The 22,438-nt window shown below is 36.5% G+C and overlaps 1 protein-coding gene across 1 annotated transcript in view; it reads left to right on the top strand.

Moving 5' to 3' along the window:
* Positions 1-22,438, top strand: part of TERB1 (telomere repeat binding bouquet formation protein 1) — a 32,171-nt gene extending 9,733 nt beyond the window's left edge. The window contains exons 5-13 of the mRNA XM_065899504.1: positions 179-239; positions 334-449; positions 553-675; positions 5,096-5,248; positions 6,671-6,802; positions 8,294-8,419; positions 9,553-9,710; positions 20,370-20,719; positions 22,405-22,438. Of these exons, the coding sequence (XP_065755576.1) occupies positions 179-239; positions 334-449; positions 553-675; positions 5,096-5,248; positions 6,671-6,802; positions 8,294-8,419; positions 9,553-9,710; positions 20,370-20,719; positions 22,405-22,438 (1,253 nt within the window). The remainder of the gene's footprint in view (positions 1-178; positions 240-333; positions 450-552; positions 676-5,095; positions 5,249-6,670; positions 6,803-8,293; positions 8,420-9,552; positions 9,711-20,369; positions 20,720-22,404) is intronic.

Raw genomic sequence — 22,438 nt, 5'->3', positions numbered from 1 at the left:
GCATCCGGAGCCTGTTGCTCGGCAATGGGAGAGGCCACAACAGTGAGAGGCCCGCGTACCGCAAAAAAAAAAAAAAAAACTACTTAGAAAAATACTACTTAAATGTTGTTCTCCATTTCTACAAAATTATTTTCTAAATAGAAGTCATATTCATGTAGTATATGGCTATTTTTTTAAGGGACTGGACAGACGCTTGTGAGAGAAACAGGTTGTATTTCAGTTCTATCACAGTTGTTCAAGTAAGTAAATATACATCTCTTGTTATTAATTATTGATTTCTTAAGACCTTAACACATTTGTATTAATTACTTCCTTTTCTATTTAACCTAATAGGACAGTTCTTTCAAAATATGAGTTGAATTTGTCAGATGAAAATGTTTTCCAGAGTTATCAGTTGTGGTCTTCAGTGTGTAGTACTCTGTGTGTCTGTGTCAACAATCCTCAAAATGGTAATTTTCTCAAATATTTACATATAAAAATAAAGATAAAAACAAATAAAAAACTGATATTTTCCAAGTATATTAAAATATGATTGCCTTTTTCTCCTTTCAGATGAAAATCAAATGCTTTGCTCTTCACTTTTTCCACATGCTAATGACTGGCTAATAAATTGCACGAAACCTGAGATAATTCGCCCTATTTGCTCATTTATTGGACTCACTCTTGCAAATAACAGTAAGTATTCATTATTCTCTAGGTTATACTTTAAAAAACATATTTTAAAGCATAACAAAAACCTATTGAATTAATGAATTCCAGTAAGTTGTGTCATTTTGGATCCATTTATACTATTGTATAAGTTAAAATCTTATACATAGAAAATCTTAGAAATAGATATTGTTAAGAAGCTATGGGAAGATGGTGGTGGCAGCATAGTTTTGAGTCTTCCCATATATCCTCACAAAACAGAACACCTACACAGCAAAACTGTAAAAACCCACAGAGAGTGTTCTCTGACCACATAGAATTAAATTAGAAATTAATAAAAGTAAAACATCTAGAAAAGTCCCTAATATCTAGAAATTAAGCAACACAGTACTAAAAAAACCCACATCAAAATAAAAATACAAACCTATGAATCACAAATCATAAAGGAAATTAGAAATGTTTTTAACTTAATGGTAATGAAAACACAAAATTAAACAGTGGGATGCTGCAAAATCAGTGTTTAGATGGAAATTTATAGCAATAAGGCTTGCATAGGGAAGAAGGAAGGTCTCAAATCAATTATATTAGTTTCCACCTAAGAAACTAGAAATCAGAGCAAGTTAAACTCAAAGTAAGCATAACAAAGGAAATAACAAAGAGAAGATTAGCAATCAATGAAATAGAACAGAGTAATCAATTAAATCAAAAGCTAGTTCTTTGAAAAGATCACTAAAATGGATCCTTTACCCAGACTAACCACGAAATAGAAGGCCCAAATTATAAGAGATGAGAGATGACATCTCTATATCTTAACAGATATTAATAGGATAACAAAGGAATAGTAGAAACAACCTTATGCCGTTAAATTTGATAACTTAAATGAACTGGACAAATTCTTTGAAAGACACAAACTACAAAAGCTCACTCAAGAAGAAATAGATAACCTGAATATTCCTATATCTAATAGTGAAATTGAATTTGTAGTTTAAAACCTTAACACAGGAAATTCCAGGTCATAAAGGCTTCACTGGGGCTTCCCTGGTGGCACAGTGGTTAAGAATCCGTCTACCAATGCAGGGGACATGGGTTTGAGGCCTGGTCCGGGAGGATCCCACATGCTTCAGAGCAACAAAGCCCGTGCGCCACAACTGCTGAAGCCTGTGCTCTAGAGCCCACGAGCCACAACTATAAGCCTGCAACCACAACTATGAGCCCGCATGCCACAACTACTGAAGCCCACGTGCCTAGAACTTGTGCTCCACAACAAGAGAAGCCACCACAATGAGAAGCCCGTGCACTGCAACGAAGAGTAGCCCCAACTCACCACAACTAGAGAGAGCCTGCACGCAGCAACGAAGACCAAACGTGGCCAAAAATAAATAAAAGAAAAGAAAAAAGGCTTCACTGGTGCATTCTACCAAACATTTAAGGAAAAAAATTCTACATAAATTATTCCAGGAAATACAAGTAGAAGAAACACTTCCCAACAAACTTTTAAGGGCAGCATTATTTCCACACTAAATCTTGAAAAAGACATTACAAGAAAACTGTAGGCCAATATCCTTTATGATCATAGATGCAAACATCCATAACAAAATATTAACAAATCAATCCAGCAATATATAGAAAGGATAATATATTCTGACCAAGTGGCATTCACTTTAGGCATGCAAGATTGGTTTAACATTAGGAAATTCACCATATACATAGACTAGAAAAGAAAAACTATATGATCTCCAAAGATGCAGGAAAAGCTTTTCACATAATTCAACATACATTCATGACAGAAGATTTTGGTAAGCCAGGAATAGAAGGGAACTTCCTCAATGTGATGAAGGGCTTCTACAAAGTACTACAGCTAACATACTTAAATGGTGAAAGACTTAATGCTTTCCCCCTAAGATTGTAAAAAAGACAAGGATGGCCACTCTCATTATTTGACTGGACATCCAAGTCAGTGCAGTAAGGCACGAAAATGAAATAAAAAGCATAGAGATTGAAAAGGAAGAAGAAAATGTAGTATTTATTCATAGATGACATGATTGTCCGAAGAATCTACAAAAAGCTACAGAGCTAATAAGTGATTTTAGCAAGGTTGCAGGATACAAGGTCATATACAGAAATACTAGCAACACTTGGGAACTTAAAGTAACTGCCATTTACAATAATATAAAAAAAACAAAATACTTAGGGGTACATTTAATGATTTCATCTGCTATATCTATATGCTGAAAACTATAAAACATTGCTGAGATAAAACTTTAAATTAATGGGAGAGATATCATATTCATGGATTGTAAGATTCAATATTGTTATACTGTCACTTCTCAAATTCACCTCTAGATTCTTGGCACTCCCCATCAAAATCTCAACGGGCTTTTCTGCAGAAATTGACAAGCTGATTCTAAAATTTACATGGAAATGCAAAGGGGCTAGGATAGTCAAAATTATTTTGAAAAAGGACAAAATTGTAGGGTTTATATTACCTGATTTCAATACTTACTATACAGTAATCAAGAGTGTAGCATTGGTGTAAGTGTAGACATAGATCAATGGAAAAAGTAGAGAACCTAGAAATAGACATATATATATGATTGATTTTCTACGAATGTTGATTTTCTATAAAGGTGCCACAGTAACTCTGTGTTGGAAAAGGTAGAAACAAATGATGCTGGAAAAAGTACTTATCTATCTGTGAAATATGAAGCTCAACCCTTACCTTACACAGTATACACAAATTAACTTGAAATGATCCCTACACCTTAATGTAAGAACTAAAACTATAAAACATCTAGACAAAAACATAGGAGCAAATCTTTATAATTTGGGAGTAGACAGATTTCTTAGGACACAAAAAGCATGAGCCACTAAAGAAAAGATTATAAATTGGACTGCACTGAAATTAAAATCTTTTACTCTTCAAAAGATCCTGTTAAGGTGAAAAGGCAAGCTATAGAGTGGGAGAAAATATTTGTGAAATGTACATCTGATAAAGAACTTGTACCCAGGAAAACCCCAAGGAGATAGCCCTGTACACCAACTAGCATGGTTAAAAGTAGAAAGGCTAGTGATAATAGTGATGAGGATGTGGAACAACTAGAACCTTCTCACACGTTGCTGGTGTGTATCTATATTCAGATGTTTAAAGCAAATAGTCATGTTTCACATGCAAAGGAACATATCTCTATAATTTCAAAAATTGAAATCTATTTCCATGATGCTTTGACATTTCCTCTTTCTTTAAGTACCAACTTAGATGAGTAATACTGCTGTGTCCTACTTATAAGACCTTATTACTCTCAGCAAACTGACATGAAATAGATTAGAAGTAATTTGAAATATTCAGTGTAGAGGTGTAGACTAGGATGTTCTTCTGCTTATAAGCCTGAATTTTCATTACATAGACTATAAATGAAAATTTTTGTGGTAACATAGTGCCCAATTTCATCTAAGAATTTTAAGATACTTCCTTTTTTAAAGATTTTTTTAATGAAAATACTTTGTAGTAAAGAAGCCTATTTTGGAGTCTCCATAATATTGAAAATGTTTGCTTATCCTTAAATAACATTTCCTAATAGTTCTGTTCTGATGTAGAAATTTTTGAACATGATTTTTTTAGATTAAGATTTTTGTGTTTTATTGAACAATACAAAAAGTAATTTTTGTGTTTAAATCATCCTGGCTCAATTTGTGGTACTAGGGTAGACTGGGAAGAAGGTTTGTGACAGAATTATAATCACTAGCCCATATATCCATTTGTTATATGCCCATTGCTGGGATAGGGGCTGTTGAATTCACAGACCTGTGGGGTACTTTGCCATCAGAATCATTTCCTACAGGGGAACAAAAGACTAAATGCTTTTTAAAAATGTATCTGTCATCCAGTCTTTGCTTGGAATAGTTGTTATGACTCTCAACCATATGTTATACTTTTATGCTCCAAGAAGTAAAAGAATTAGGCTTAAATAAGATGGATGAAATATGTGGTTTTTTTGAAACAGTTAATTTTCTCTGCCCTTTGTTGATTCAGATTTGAGGAATGAGTTATGTTGGAATTCAGAAAGTAGTCAGCCTGCTAATTGTAATACCAAGCTAAATGAATGAATCTATTCTTTATAGCTCTTGAAGGACTTGAATTTAATAATGTCATTCTTGCAAAATATACCAGTTCTTGCTAAATGAAACAAGATATCTAACATACAAGAAAGAAGTACTGTGCTATACATGTAGTTGTACTATGTCAAAGTGAGTTTCTTATGTAAGTAAATAAAATCAATCTTGTGATTATGTATATGCACAGGTAAAGATTGGAGTTTTCATTTTTTCATTTTGGGATTTTTAGTAAGTATTTTAAAAAGTCAAGTTAATGTTATATTTAGTGCAAATTAATTTAATGAAACCATATACTTGTTTGAAGTATAATAGTTCTGCTACTTTATTCCTTAAGCATACGTGCAGAAATACTTTATATCTGTGGGTGGACTGGATATATTGTCTCAAGTTCTTGTGCAGTTGGAATCTGATTCACACAAGACTCTTTCCAGTGCTAAGCTTGCAGTGGTGGTGACAAAGACAGTGGATGCATGTATTGCTGATAATCGTGAGTGAAAACACTTAGTAATTTTTCTGCAATTGCATTTTGCTTCAATTCAGCATGGTGAATGTTAAAATGATAGATTGAACGCTAACATGGATTGGACTTCCAGTTTCTCATAAGTGGGAGAGAAACTTAGAAATTATCTAGTCCAACTCCTTATTTTCTCATGGAGGTTGTGACTTCCCTAAGAATTCAAATCTAGGTCTTCTGACTTCAGGTTTGATGATAGAATCAAGATAAGAGTTTGTCAGTCCTAAACCCTTGTTTCACTTAAAAAGCTGCATTAAATGAAAAAGTTTACTCCACATGGCCCGTGCCAATGCCCGGCTGTTTGGCATCCGGGCAAAAAGGGCCAAGGAAACTGCAGAACAGGATGTTGAAAAGAAAAAATAAAGTGCTGTTGGCAACTTGTGATAAAAAGAAAAATTTAGATGAGAAATCAAGGGACATTTTGGAGACATAGGGAATGGAAAGCCCAATTTACAGATTTTAAAAAGTGAGATAAAGAATTAAGGTATGCCTCTATCTGATAAGCATGAGATAGACTTACCCTACTGTAACCAGTGAGTAACAGAACCACACTTGAACTCATGGCTGCTTCTCACATGTACAGATACTGAGGAATGATAGTCTATAAATCTCTGTAACTCTCGACATTCACAAATAACTGAAAAAAATAGATCATTTTTTAAAAAATCAGTTATTTAGGGCCTGCTATGTGCTGGGCTCTATGTGAGCTCTAGAGATACAAAAATTATTAAGATGTAGTCTGCTGAGGAATTCACAACCTTTTTGTTGCTGTCAGTAGTTAGACTCTGAACTCTGTTAAAAAAGAAAAAAAAACACCACACATACACACAAAGAACAAAACTGTGAGAAGTGTAGCTTAAATTGGTGGACTTCTTGAATTTTTCACATCTCAGTATAGCTTCAGGTATGCTTCACTGCATCATTAACGTCAGTAGAACTATGGCCAGTTAATAGTGTATTTCAATGACAGGCAGGAATCGATTTCATAGGAAGGACTTTACTGTCAATCTAGATAAGACGAGGAATGTAATGTGAGAGTAAGTAGCTTTTAGGAAGGTGGTATCATTACTTCATATTCACAACATTATGCAGGACAACTTAGAAGAAAGCATTCTTCAAAAAACTTGCTTTAGTATAATGTCTTTAGTATGGGAAGAGGAATTAATGAGGGCTATATAAGCCACCATTTTATTACAATGAATTTGTTTATAGTCACACATATATATACATATATATTAGATGTTATATGAGATGTGAATTTTAGATATTATGTAGATACATAATGTCATTCTCCCAGGATAAGATCTGAAAAATAGTATAATGTAATATCTGGAAAATACTATATGTCTAGCTATACGTTTTAAGTTTGTACTTGTTCTTTTTTTCCTTTTTTAGCTACTTTTGGGGTAGTACTATCCAAGTACCACATTGTTTCAAAACTTCTGGCATTACTGCTTCATGAAAGTCTGGATTCAGGAGAAAAATTTAGTATCATACTTACTGTTGGTCATTGTACAGAGGATTGTGGTAAGTATTGGATTTATTTTGTGTGTTAGTTAAAACGGTGGAGTGGAAATACACTATTCCTCCCCACCCACCCAGCTTAAAAGTATTGCCTTTCTCCTAATCCCCAAACCAGTCATTTTGCTCCTCATCCTTCTTCAGCCGTGGCATTCAGTCAGTCCCTAAGACCTGTGGCTCTACTTCTGTTTACCCCTCCTTATTCCCTTCTGCTTAATTCCAGTGCTATTTTCCCCGTTTAAGCCCTCAGCCCCTCAGCATCTTTCACCAATGTTATTACAATAGATTCCTCCCTGTGTCCTCTTCCTTCTATCTCCATTTTTCAATCCACTCTTCACACTGCTGCACAGATACGATCCTGTTTTTCCTTGTTGAAAACCTTAGAAAGTTCTTTCTTTCTCTACTTATCATTCTCTCCTCGCTCTCTTTTTTCTCTTCCCATTTTCTCCTTCTCTCCACTTTCCTGCCATTCTTCCTCTTTCCACTTTCCTCCTTTCCAACCCTCTTCACTTTTTTTAAAAAATAAATTTATTTATTTTGTTTTTGCATTGGGTCTTTATTGCTGTACGTGGGGTTTCTCTAGTTGCAGCAAGAGGGGGCTACTCTTCATTGTGGTGCATGGGCTTCTCATTGCAGTAGCTTCTCTTTTTGTGGTGGCTTCTCTGTTGGAGAGCACAGGCTCTAGGCATGCGGGCTTCAGTAGTTGTGGCGCACGGGCTTAGTTGCTCCGTGGCATGTGTGATCTCCCCAGACCAGGGCTTGAACCTGTGTCCCATGCATTGGCAGGCGGATTCTTAACCACTGCGCCACCACAGAAGTCCCCCAACCCTTTTCACTTTCCTCTCTCCTTTCTCTCTTCCTCCAATCTCCTCTCTCTCCTCCTCCCACTTTTCCACTTCCCTCTTTTTATTCTCTCTTGCTTCTTCTGCCCTCTCTTCCCTCATTTTCCATTCTTTCCATTCGTTTATTTCTCTATACTTTCTCTTCACCTCTGTATAATTTAGGATTCACTATACCTTTAAAATTTTTAATTTAATTTTTATTTTTTTATTGAGGTATAATTGACAACAAAACCTTTTTTTAAACCAAGTGAGGGCAGTTTCTTTACTCTTATGAGGTGTGACAGTGCTCTGTGGCTGTGTTTATCACTGTGTTTAAGAGATTATCACTTATGAGACTTAGGTATCTTATATAAGTAGACTATTTTCTAAATTGAAAATACCTTTAAACTGTTTTTCTGTATTTAAAATTTTGAACTATGTTCATAATTATCACAAGGAAGAATTATGACCTCATGCATATAGTTTAAGATAAAATAACTATTGGGAATTCCCTGGTGGTCCAGCAGCTAGGACTCTGCACTTCCACTGCCGGGGCCGGGATTCAATCTCTGGTCAGGGAACTAAGATCCTGCAAGCCGCGCAGTGCGGCCAAGAAATAAATAAATAAATAAATAAAGTAACTATCTTCTGCTTTAATCTTTAATGTGTTTTCCAGAGGAAAATCAGTATGACCTTTTTAAAAGCAATGGGCTTCCACTCATGATACAAGTCTTAACTGAATCTCAGAACGAGGAACTAAACAAAGCTGCCACTTTTGTGCTTCACAACTGCAAAAAAATTAGTAAGTTTACTATTACTTTAAAAAAATACCAACCAAACTTTATGCAAGAGAATTATATCTGCTTTGATGAACCAAGCCCCTTTAGCTCCCAAGCTCTTCTTACATTTGAAAAGCAGATTATATAATTTTGACGTGACAACTAGAGTACTACAGCGTGTAAAAAACTTATATGGAAGAGAACAACAGTATAGATAATTCACTTATTTAATGCAGTGTGGACAGATTTAGCTGTAAGACTTAAATTTGAGGGCTACAAGTGACTTATGATTAAATCATAACATAAAGTACCTTAATTTGTTTATTTAAAAAATGTTTGAGTGTCTCTTATTTGCCAGGCACTGTGCTAGGCATTAGAGATACAGTGATAAGAAACAATAATCTATGTGTTTACAGAGCTTAGTGTAACTAGAGAAATAGGTAGTAATTGAATAATCCCAAAAATGAATGTGTTGTTATAAATTAACGTACAGGTTAAGAATGGATGGAGCACAGATCTTAACCTGTAACAGGGACTGTGACCTAGACTTGGAGCAGAAAAGGCTTTGGGAGGAAGTGATTCTTCATCTGAGATCTGAATGTAGAGAGTTAATTAGGTGAAAAGAAGGGAGTTTGTTATGGTCCAGTGTCTCAGGCATACGCAACAGTGAGGCACAAATGTCCTGTGAGAGGAGGGAGCCTGGTGCATTGAAGGAATTGATGGCTGAAGCATAGAGGAAGTGGCCATGAAAAGGATTTTGGTCTTTTGGGAGAAAACTGCTGCCACAATATGTAAAAAGAGAATTTAAAAGAATATAGGAAGGAACCACTTTATGGAAACTGTGTTAAAAAAAAAAAAACTAAAACCAGTAGCCATAAACCTGAGGGTGTTTATATGCCTAGCATAACATGTTTTCTTGCTATTTTCTTTTCTCTATAATTCTGAAGAGTAAAATCTAATTTATGACTCTTTGTGTCCTCAGCCTCTGCCAAGCACTTGCTTTCCACTTATTTTCAGTACCACTTAGGCAGTTAAGATGGTTCGGATGTGCAAAATTTAGAGAAGGGGGTATGGGGTATGAGTTTGTCCTTATTTAAAGTGTTAAAATAACATTTCTAGTAATGGATAAACTCCTATTTTTTCCCATATTATAAAGCTGAGAAGTTATCTCTAAGTCTAGGAGAATATTCTTTTGATGAAAATGAAGAACAATTAAAGGACATAAATATGAAAGAGAAGAATCTTGAAGATTACTGGAAGAAAGCGAAGGAAATTCTACACAGAATAGAACAGCTTGAAAGAGAAGGAAATGAGGTTGGCTTCTTTGTTTCAAAGAATGTAGAACTTCTTTCAAATATTTTTTAATAATGCAGATTGGAGGGTAAAATATTTTTCTTGCCAAGTTACTTTTTATTTTAATGGTTTTAAATTTAAAATTCATTAGTAATACTTGAGGAATCATCCTTGAACACAGAAAAAAATATTTTTAAAAAGTGGAAATGATGACTGAAAAAATAAGAGACATGGAAGATAGAGCCAAGAGATCTATCATTTGTATAATAAGCGTTCAAGAAGGAGAAAGAATGGAGAAGTAATAATCTCTCTCTCTCTGTATGTGTGTGTATATATATACACACACATACAGTTGACCCTTGAACAACAGGTGTTTGAACTGCTTGAATCCACTCATACATGGATTTTTTTCAATGAATATATACTACAGCACTACACAGTCTCAGGCTCTCAGGTTGGTTGATTCAATGGATGTGGAACTGTGGATATGAAGGGCTGACTGTAAAGTTATATGTGGATTTTCGACTGCCCCATGTTGTTCAACGGTCAACTATATATATACACATGTTTATGTATGTATATATACACATACACACATTTCCATATTTTAAAAAAATAATTTATTTATTTATTCATTTTTGGCTGCGTTGGGTCTTCGTTGCTGCCCCCAGGGTTTCTTTAGTTGAGGCGAGCGGGGACTACTCTTCGTTGCCGTGTGTGGGCTTCTCATTGCAGTGGCTTCTCTTGTTGCTGAGCACAGGCTCTAGTCGTGCGGGCTTCAGTAGTTGTGGCATGCTGACTCAATAGTTGTGGCTCGCGGGCTCTAGAGTGCAGGCTCTGTAGTTGTGGCTCACAGGCCCAGTTGCTCCACAGCATGTGGGATCTTCCAGATCAGGGCTCAAACCCATGTCCCCTGCATTGGCAGGCAGATTCTTAACCACTGAGCCACCAAGGAAGCCCCATTTCCATATTTTTACTATGTATGTATGCTTTGTGTCTTTGTATGTGCATGCATTAAAAAAAATAAAAACACATTATCTAATTTAGTATAGTAATTTTATTCTTTTAAATGACTGAGTAGTATTCAATATCATAGATTACCATATTTGATTTAACTAGTCTTTTATTGATGGACATTTAGAAAATATTTAATCTCTCACCAGTGTAACCAACTCTAGAGTAAGGATCCTGCTACATTTATATCTTTGTAAGAGCTTTATTGAGATATAAATCACATTCCATACAATTGACCCAGTTGAAGTATACATTTCATTGGTTTTTAGTATACTCACAGAATTGTGTGACCATTACCACATTTAATTTTAAAACATTTTTATCACCCCAAAAAAGAAACTCCATACCATTTAGCAGTCACCCTCTGTATTCCCCCATCCATCCTCCCCCAACCCTAGGCAACCACTGATCTATTTTTTGTCTCTCTGTATTTGCCTATTCTGGACTTTTTATATAAATTGAATTATATAATATGTGGTCTTTTGTGACTGACTTCTTTCATTTAGCGCATTTTCAAGGTTTATCCATGTTGTAGTATATATCAGTACTTCTTTCCTTTTATAAAAAAATAGCTTTATTGAGATGTAATTTATATACCATTTGCCTATTTAAAGTGTACAGTTCAGTAGTTTTTATTCACAGATATGTGCAATAATCACCAAAGTCAACTTTAGAATATTTTTATTCCTTCAAAAAGAAACTCTGTACCCTTTAGCTATTTCCCTGAACACTCCGACCCGCAGCCATAAGCAACCACCAATCTTCTATCTAACTCTACAGATTTGCCTATTCTGGGTATTTCATAAGAATGGAATCACATAGTATGTGGTCTCTTGTGACTGGCTTCTTTCACTTAGCATGTTTTCAAGGCTCATTCATCTTTCAGCATGTATCAGTATTTCATCGCTTTTTATGGCCAAAGAGTTTTCCATTGTGTGTACTACATTTTACTTATCCATTTAATCAGTTGATGGACATACTCTATTTTTTAAAATTTATTTTTAATTTATATATTTTTGGCTACATTGGGTCTTCGTTGCTGTGCATGGGCTTTCTCTAGTTGCGGCGAGCAGGGGCTACTCTTTGTTGCGGTGCGCAGGCGGGCTTCTCATTGTGGTGGCTTCTCTTGTTGCGGAGCACAGGCTCTAGACGCGGGGGTTTCATTAGTTGTGGCTTGTGGGCTCTAGAGCACAGGCTCAGTAGTTGTGGTGCATGGGCTTAGTTGCTCCGTGGCATGTGGGATCTTGCTGGACCAGGGATTGAACCCATATCCCCTGCATTGGCAGGTGAATTCTTAACTACTGTGCCACCAGGGAAGTCTCTGGACATACTCTTTTACCTATAGCCTATGTCTTTATAGTTAGCATGGATTTCAGTATATAGTTTGGTCTTTATTATCCTGTGTATTTCTGCTTTTTAATTGATGTGATCATTCCATTTCCATTTAATGTAATTACTGATATATTTGGGTTTAAGTCTACCATATTGCTATTTGCTTCCTGTTTGTCCCATTTGTTCTTTGTTCCTTTTATTCCTGCTCTCCTGCCACCTTTTATATTATTTTTAAATATTCTATTATATTTCATGTTAGATTATTGGCTAAATATTCTTGTTTTTTTAAGGGATTGCTTTAGGATTTATAATACACATCTTTAACTCATCATGGTCTATATTCAAATAATATCATGCCACTCATGTAATATTGTAAGACCTTTGCAGTAGTGTGCTTACATTTCCATTTGTTCTTTGTGCTATTGCCATACGTTTTACTGCTACATTTGTCATAAACTGCCCAGTAATATTATTTTTGCTTTAAACAGCTATCTTTTTTCTAAAAATATTTTAATGTTTAATAAAATAATATTTACATACAATGGTAATCACACATTTTAAGCATTCAGTTTGACTTATGATATATTTTCTTTTAATAATTTTTTTTTTGGCCATACGCGGGCCTCTCACCGCTGTGGCCTCTCCCGTTGAGGAGCACAGGCTCTGGACGCGCAGGCCCAGTGGCCATGGCTCACGGGCCCAGCCACTGCGCGGCGTGTGGGATCCTCCTGTACCAGGGCACGAACCCGCGTCCCCTGCATCGGCAGGCGGACTCTCAACCGCTGCGCCACCAGGGAAGCCCTATAATAATTTTTTTTATTCCACAAGAGATAATCTTCTAAGTTTTATTTATTTATTTTGAATTTTAGAATTTTATTTATTTTTTTATACAGCAGGTTCTTATTAGTTATCCATTTTATACATATTAGTGAGTATATATCAATCCCAATCTCCCAATTCATCCCACCACCACCGCCCCCCCTCACCGCCACTTTCCCACCTTGGTGTCCATACGTTTGTTCTCTACAACTGTGTCTCTATTTCTGCCCTGCAAACCAGTTCATCTGTACCATTTTTCTAGGTTCCACATATATGCATTAATATATGATATTTGTTTTTCTCTTTCTGACTTACTTCACTCTGTATGACAGTCTCTGGGTCCATCCACGTCTCTACAAATGACCCAATTTCGTTCCTTTTTATGGCTGAGTAATATTCCATTGTATATATGTACCACATCTTCTTTATCCATTTGTCTGTTGATGGGCATTTAGGTTGCTTCCATGACCTGGCTATTGTAAATAGTGCTGCAATGAACACTGGGGTGCATGTGTCTTTTCGAATTATGGTTTTCTCTGGGTATATGCCCAGTAGTGGGATTGCTGGGTCATATGGTAATTCTATTTTTAGTTTTTTAAGGAACCTCCATACTGTTCTCCATAGTGGCTGTATCAATTTACATTCCCACCAACAGTGCAAGAGGATTTCCTTTTCTCCACACCCTCTCCAGCATTTGTTGTTTGTAGATTTTCTGAGGATGCCCATTCTAACTGGTGTGAGGTGATACTTCATTGCAGTTTTGACTTGCATTTCTCTAATAATTAGTGATGTTGAGTAGCTTTTCATGTGCTTCTTGGCCATCTGTATGTCTTTGGAGAAATGTCTATTTAGGTCTTCTGCCCATTTTTGGATTGGGTTGTTTGGTTTTTTAATACTGAGCTGCATGAGCTGCTTATATATTTTGGAGATTAATCCTTTGTTCGTTGATTCGTTTGCAAATATTTTCTCCCATTCTGAGGGTTGTCTTTTCATCTTGTTTGTAGTTTCCTTTGCTTTGCAAAAGCTTTTAAGTTTCATTGGGTCCCATTTGTTTATTTTTGTTTTTACTTCCGTTACTCTAGGAGGTGGATCAAAAATGATATTGCTGTGATTTATGTCAAAGAGTGTTCTTCCTATGTTTTCCTCTAAGAGTTTTATAGTGTCCAGTCTTACATTTAGGTCTTTAATCCATTTTGAGTTTATTTTTGTGTATGGTGTTAGGGAGTGTTCTAATTTCATTCTTTTACATGTAGCTGTCCAGTTTTCCCAGCACCACTTATTGAATTGAAGAGACTGTCTTTTCCCCATTGTATATCCTTGCCTCCTTTGTCATAGAGTAGTTAACCATAGGTGTGTGGATTTATCTCTGGCTTTCTATCCTGTTCCATTGATATATATTTCTGTTTTTGTGTCAGTACCATATTGTGTTGATTACTGTAGCTTTGTAGTATAGTCTGAAGTCAGGGAGTCTGATTCCTGCAGCTCCATTTTTTTCCCTCAAGACTGCTTTGGCTATTTGGGGTCTTTCGTGTCTCCATACAAATTTTAAGATTTTTTGTTCTAGTTCTGTAAAAAATGCCATTGGTAATTTGATAGGGATTGCATTGAATCTGTAGATTGCTTTGGGTAGTATAGTCATTTTCACAGTATTGATTCTTTCAATCCAAGAACATGGTATATCTCTCCATCTGTTTGTATCATCTTTAATTTCTCTCATCACTGTCTTATAGTTTTCTGCATACAGGTCTTTTGGCTTCCTAGGTAGGTTTATACCTAGGTATTTTATTCTTTTTTTTTTTTTTTTTTTTTTTGGTATTTTATTCTTTTTGTTGCAGTGGTAAATGGAAGTGTTTCCTTAATTTCTCTTTCAGATTTTTCATCATTAGTGTATAGGAGTGGAAGAGATTTCTGTACATTAATTTTGTATCCTGCAACTTTACCAAATTTATTGATTAGCTCTAGTAGTTTTCTGGTGGCGTCTTTAGGATTCTCTATATATAGTATCATGTCATCTGCAAACAGTGACAGTTTTACTTCTTTTCCAATTGTATTCCTTTTGTCTTGTTCCTGATCTTAGAGGCAGTGCTTTCAGTTTTCACTGTTGAGAATGATGTTTGCTGTGCATTTGTCATAAATGGCCTTTATTATGTTGAGGTAGGTTCCATCTATGTCCACTTTCTGGAGAGTTTTTATCATAAATGGTGTTGAATTTTGTCAAAAGCTTTTTCTGCATCTATTGAGATGATCATATGGTTTTTCTTCTTCAATTTGTTAATATGGTGTATCACATTGATTGATTTGCGTATATTGAAGAATCCTTGCATCCCTGGGGTAAATCCCACTTGATCATGGTGTATGATCCTTGTAATGTGTTGTTGGATTCTGTTTGCTAGTATTTTGTTGAGGATTTTTGCATCTATATTCATCAGTGATATTGGTCTGTAATTTTCTTTTTTTGTAGTACTTTGTCTGGTTTTGGTATCAGGGTGATGGTGGCCTCATAGAATGAGTTTGAGGGTGTTCCTTCCTCTGCAATTTTTTGGAAGAGTTTGAGAAGGATGGGTGTTAGCTCTTCTCTAAATGTTTGATAGAATTCATCTGTGAAGCCATCTGGTCCTGGACTTTTGCTTGTTGGAATATTTTAAATCACAGTTTCAATTTCGTTACTTGTGATTGTTCTGTTCATATTTCTATTTCTTATTTCTTTTTTGATGTGGACCATTTTTAAAGTCTTTATTGAATTTGTTACAATATTGCTTCTGTTTTATGTTTTGGTTATTTGGCTGTGAGGCATATGGGATCTTAGCTTCCCAACCAGGGGTCGAACCATTACCCACTGCACTGGAAGGCAAAGTCTTAACCACTGGACTATCAGGGAAGTCCCCGAGTTATGATAATTTTATACAGTTGTGTAACTATCAGGACAGTCAAGATATAGAACAGTCCACTCACCCTAAAGTGTTTCCTTGTGTCCCTTTATAGACAGTCCCATTCCCCATCCTCAGCCTAGGCAATTCACTGATCTGCTTTCTGTCATTAGTGTCCGTTCTATAATTTCATGTAAATGGAATCATATATTATATAATATTTTGTGTTTGATTTATTTCACTTAATATATAATGTTTTTTAGATTCACCAATGTTGTTTTATTAATATTTTGTTCCTTTTTACTGCTGAGTAATATTCCATAGTATGGACACACCACAACTTGTGTATCCATTCACCAACTGATAGACATTTGGGTTGCTTCTAGATCTTGGCTACTAGCGATAATATTATGTGAATATTGGTGTACACTTCTGTGCCTGTAGTGTACATTTTCATTTCTCTTCAATAAATACCTAAGAGCAAAATCACTGGACAATTATATTTTAAAGAAATTATGAACCTCTTTTTTTTTTTTTTTTTTTTGCGGTACACGGGCCCCTCACCGCTGCGGCCTCTCGCGTTGCGGAGCACAGGCTCCGGACGCGCAGGCCCAGCGGCCATGGCTCACGGGCCCAGCCGCTCCACGGCACGTGGGATCCTCCCAGACCGGGGCACGAACCCGTATCCCCCGCATCAGCAGGCGGACTCCCAACCACTGCGCCACCAGGGAAGCCCTACGAACCTCTTTTAACATTTCCTAGAATACAAGTCTGCCTCCACTTGCCTCCACTCAAAACAACACGGCACCAAAAGAAGAAAAAGTCCCTTCTTTTTCTTCCATCCTTGTATTGCCCCTCTAGCACATTCTGATGTCAGAGTCTAACACTGGCTAGCCCTAGAATAGTGGTCTTATAGAGTCTAGTTTAAGTTTTACAATGCAGGACAAAGGAGGATAGGTTTGGAGTTGAGGAGCAATAAATTAAGAACTGGTACATCCTTTATGTCATGTACACAGCTGTTACCCTGGGATACTCCTTTACCATCTTAATGATTCTCTTTGTATCTTTCCTTGATTCCTGATTTCCTGGATCCTGTGTCATTCTCTCTTTTTTGGTTTAGTTTCCCATTTTGATGGGCTACATTCTTCTTTAGCTTTCTGAAAAAGGGTACATAGTATGTAATTTTTTTGAGACCTTGTAAATATGAAAATAATTTTATTTTGCCTTCAGAATTAATTGATAGTTTGGTTAGACAAAATATTCTAGATTGGAAATCACCTCAGAATATTAAAAGTGTTGCTCCATAGTCTTGTAGTTTCCAGTGTTACTCTTGAGGTCCAAAGCCATTCTGATCCTTTGGTGTGACCTGTGTTCTCCTTCTGGAAGCTTATATAATTTTTATCCCCAGTGTTTTAAAATTTTACAGTGTGGTGTAAGTCTCTTTTCATTCATTGTGTTATATACATAGTGGGCCCTTTCAATCTGTCGACTTATGTCCTTCAGTTCTGGGAAAGTTTATAGCATTATGCTGTGATGATTGCTTCCCTGTTTTCTCTTTCCTTGTTTTCTGAAACTCCTATTATTTATTTGTTGGACTTCTTGAGCTGGTCTTCCTTCTTATCATTTCTCTCTTATTTTCTTCTCTTTTTTTGTTCTACATTCTGGGAAATGTTCTCATATTTACTTTTTAAACTAACCTATTGAGTTTTTCACTTCTGCTATTATGTTTTTAGTTACCAAAGCCTCTTTTTTACTCCTTTTCAATTATCTTATTCTCATTTCATGGACTTAAGACTTAACAGGCATTCTTCTTTTAAATATATCAATGACAATTCTAATTTTTTCTCCTGGTTTTCCCAAAGAGTTTATTGGTCAGACCTGGGGATGGGGAGGCCCTGCATCTAAAACAAGGTGTTTTCTCTAGTTGCGGCGAGCAGGGGCTACTCTTCATTGCAGTGCTCGGGCTTCTTATTGCGGTGGCTTCTCTCATTGTGGAGCACGGTCTCTAGTCGTGTGGGCTTCAGTAGTTGTGGCACGCAGGCTCTAGAGCACAGGCTCAGTAGTTGTGGCACGTGGGCTTAGTTGCTCCGCGGCATGTGGGATCTTCCCGGACCAAGGATCGAACCCATGTCCCCTGCATTGGAAGGCAGATTCTCAACCACTGCGCCACCAGGGAAGCCCTGCTTCATTTATTTAAATTCAACTTTATCAAGTCTGCTAAATAGGCTGTCATTCACCTATCTGCTTTCCAATTCCAAAATTTTGTTGCATTTGTATCTTCTTCCATTTCTCCTTGTGGAATTTATGCTTCTCCTTGTGGGTTTATGCCTTTTTTTTTTTTTGACTGCGTTGGGTCTTCATTGCTGCACACGGACTTTTCTCTAGTTGCGGCAGGTGGGAGCTACTCTTCATTACGGTGCGTGGGCTTCTCATTGCGGTGGCTTCTCTTGTCACAGAGCACAGGCTCTAGGTGCACGCAGGCTCAGTAGTTGTGGCTTGCGGGCTCTAGAGCACAGCCTCAGTAGTTGTGGCACATGGGCTTAGTTGCTCCGCGGTGTGTGGGATCTTCCTGGATCAGGGATCAAACCCATGTCGCCTGCATTGGCAGGCAGATTCTTAACCACTGTGCCACCAGGGAAATCCCTATGCCTTTTTATTTTTTATTTATTTATTTTAATAAATTTGTTTATTTATTTATTTTTAGCTGTGTTGGGTCTTTGTTGCTGCGCCACCAGGGAAGTCCACCTATGCCTTTTTAAGAACTGTTGTTCTAATTTTTTTTTGGAAGGAACGAAAATAAATATGGGTGTTAAAGTCATCATCTTTACCTGGAAGTCCTATCTATCTATCTGTCTACCTATATATCTTACAATTGCAGAGTATTCCACTGATGGATATGCTAGTTCCCCTTGAGATGAACTTTCAGGTTCCAACTTTTAGCTATTACAAACCATACTGCAGTTAATAACATTAACATTTTGCACATGTAAAAGTATATCTATAGGATTTTTTAAAAAGATATACACAATGTTTTTTTTTGTTTGTTTGTTTTGTGCTGCGTTGGGTCTTCGTTGCTGCACTTGGGCTTTTCTCGCTCTAGTTGTGGCCAGCGGGGGCTACTCTTCGTTGCAGTGCGTGGGCTTCTCATTTTGGTGGTTTCTCTTGTTGCGGAGCACAGGCTCTAGGTGCGCGGGCTTCAGTAGTTGTAGCACGTGGGCTTAGTAGTTACGGTACGTGGGCCCTAGAACGCACGGACTTCAGTAGTTGTGGCTCATGGGCTCTAGAGCTCAGGCTCAATAGTTGTGGCACACAGGCTTAGTTGCTCCGTGGCATGTGAGATCTTCTCAGACCAGGGATCAAACCGGTGTCCCCTGCATTGGCAGGCGGATTCTTAACCACTGTGCCACCAGGGAAGTCCCACAGTTTTTATTATGAAAGATACTGTCAAATTGTTTCTCCATAGAGGTGTACCAGTTTACACTCTCCCCCATAATGTACAGAACGTTTCCCTATACCCTTTTGATCTTTGCCAATGTCATAAATGAAGAAAGATGTCTAGGGACTTCCCTGGTGGTGCAGTGGTTGAGAGTTTGCTTGCCGATGCAAGGGACACGGGTTTGTGCCCCGGTCCGGGAAGATCCCGCATGCCGCGGAGCGGCTGGGCCCGTGAGCCATGGCCTCTGAGCCTGCGCGTCCGCAGCCTGTGCTCCGCAACGGGAGAAGCCACAACGGTGAGAAGCCCACGTATCGCAAAAAAAAAAGAAAAAGAAAAAAAGACGTCTATGGCACTTCCCTGGAAGTCCAGTGGTTAAGACTTCGAACTTCCAATGCAGGGGGCGCGGGTTCGATCGCTGGTCGGGGAACTAAGATCCCACATGCTGTGTGGTGGGGCCAAAAGGTAAAAAAAATAAAATAAAGAAAGATATCTCATTTACCTTTAATGTTTATTTCTCTTATTAAAGTGAGATGGAGCATTTTTCATATGTGTAAGAGCTATTTATTTATATTTCCTTTCTTGTGAACTGTTCATCTCCTTTGCCTATGTTTCTACACTGTTACTGATCTTTTTCATAGTTCATTGTAGTAGCTTTTTATAAATGTTACTAGAAAAATTCTACTGTAGCTCAAGATATGACATACATATTCTTTCTAGCTGTTTTGATTTGTATTTGATTTTGCTTTTGGCCCTTTTTTCCTCTGGGTCCCCACCCCCCAATATTCTTCATCTCTAGCAGAACTTAAAAAAAATTTTTATGTGGTAAAGTATAGGTTTTTCTTTTATGATTTATTGATTTTTTGTAATACTTGGAAAGGTATTCCTCCCATTGAGAATATTAAAACATCATGGTTTCTTTTAGAACATATATAATTTCATTTTTTTATATTTAAATATTTAGTTAATTTTTACTTTATTTTTGTGTAAATTGTGAGATATGTATTCAGTTTATCTTTTTCCCAAGTTGACTACCCAATGTCCCCAAATCATTTAAAGAATATTCTCCCCTTCCTTCCTAATGTAAACTACCCCCTTTATAATGTATATTCTATTGACAATCATAAACTTTTTCTGCATTATTTAAAGGGAGTGTAAATTGAATTATAAAGCAAATGATTATTTTGAAATTATTTACTTATTTTTACATTACAGGAAAGAGTACAAAGAGTAAAATATAAGGATTATGTTTCATCTATGAACATAAATATTCAAAATACATTGAAACACCTCCATGCAGATAGCAGTGGTGGAGGTTCCAAAGCAGAAGATAGGGATAAAAGCCAGTCTAGAAAGCTTCAGAGTTATAAGTCCCATGAAGTCATGTCCAAAGCATGTACAAATGATGATCAAATGAAGACCCTGTTAAAGAGTGCAAATCCAGTTAATGCTTGTTATAGGGAGAGTGAGCAAAATAAGACTTTATGTAAAGCCAATTCAAGCTGCAATCAAAACTTACGTGAAGAAACAACCTTTGAAAAAAAGAATTTTGTTTCTCAATCAAGGTATAGTTTAATAATTGTTTCTAACTTTTATTTATTCAGCATTTGTGTGTGTGTGTGTAGTACTATGTGCCATACTCTTAAACACTGGGATATAGAAATGATAAGCATGGTTTTAAGAGGAGCCTAATGTAGGAAATGTTGGGAAAGGAGTTTGGATGGGCCAGTATGGGCCAGTTTATCTAGGGCCTTGCATGTAATACTACTCAAGATTTTCTGTTATAACTTATAGAGTATAGGGAGCCGCTGACGATTTTAAATTGAATGACACGATCAGATTTGAATTTTAGAAGGGATACTCAGAAAACTTAAACTGAACCTCTGTAGCTGAAATAACAATGCACGTATTGATAATCCATCAGCAATTTAGCAAAAGCCAGTTTGTAAGTTTAACTTGATAAAAGGGAGTAAGGAGTGATGAAAATCTGGTTTAGGCTTGTCTTTTCATTTGTTCCCTGTACCTCACCTCCAGTGTATGTCCTTTCTCGCTCATGGGTAGCCTGTGGGGCTGGACCTGGAATTGCAGCTTTTCTTCCTAAAGCCTTTCTTGTGTTCTGCTCTTCTGATAGTTACTGGGCTAGGAGGGAAACTGAAGAGAATGGTGCTATGTTCTGGGAAGGCTGCAGGGTAAACTAAGTGTTAGACAGATGGATTACATCATCACACCCCCTTTTTCCTTTTCAAAACCGTTCTTCATGTAATTTTAACCCGATTTCTCAGGGATATAGAATTGGGAAGTAGTGGGATATGCTCTTGGGCCAACCTTCTTGCCCTCTGGCCCAATGAATTTGTTATTTCCTCTTTTTTGCTCTCCTTCCTTCCTATTTTCCTCTTTTATAACTTTTTATTCCATGTTTCTGCTGGCATCAGTATTATTGACCTCTGGAGTCTTGTTTAACTCCACTTTTTTTTTTAAATTGAAGTAGAGTTGATTTACAATGTTTCAGGTGTACAGCAAAGTGATTCAGTTTTATATATATATATATATATATATACACACACACACACACATACACACATATATATACTTTATCAGATTCTTTTCCATTATACATTATTACAACATATTGAATAAAGTTTCCTGTTCTATACTATAGGTCCTTATTGTTTATCTATTTTTTATCATATATAGTAGTTAACTCCACTTTTAGAAACAAGGCTATAACCATTGCATACCATACTTTGGCAGAATTTGGTAGATTTTGGTAGATCCTGACTCCAGCTCTTTCTGCCTGTCAAACATCAGAATCACACTACTGCTTATGGAAAGATTTGTTCACATACCAAACAATATGTTTACTTTTATTAATCTGGTGTCTATTTTCTTTTAGCGACCATATTTTTAAACATCCAACTCCTATTGGCAAAAACACAAAGCAACAGTTACCAGTAACAGGTATGACTAAAAATGTTTCTTCTTTGATTGTTCAAGAAAATATATTTAGGTGATTAATATAGCTAAAAGTAATATCGTCCCTCTAACATATAAGCCATGCCTTTGACTCTCTTTCTGGTCTAAACGCCTCAGTCACCTTTTATTGATATCCTTTCCGTATATCCACCAGGATGACTGGAAGTGGAGTACTGGGCTACAGTTTATGAAACTCTTGAGAATTAATAAATCTTATAAATGTCAGGTCCTTTTCACTAATCAAAAATATCTTTCATTTTGCAATTTTTTTCCCCAGATCCATTGACATTATGTTCAGATATAATAAATAA

This window comes from Phocoena phocoena, chromosome 20 (assembly GCF_963924675.1).
Source record: "Phocoena phocoena chromosome 20, mPhoPho1.1, whole genome shotgun sequence".
In the NCBI taxonomy this organism is placed as follows: domain Eukaryota; kingdom Metazoa; phylum Chordata; class Mammalia; order Artiodactyla; family Phocoenidae; genus Phocoena; species Phocoena phocoena.
This window is presented reverse-complemented; position numbering and strand designations above follow the sequence as displayed.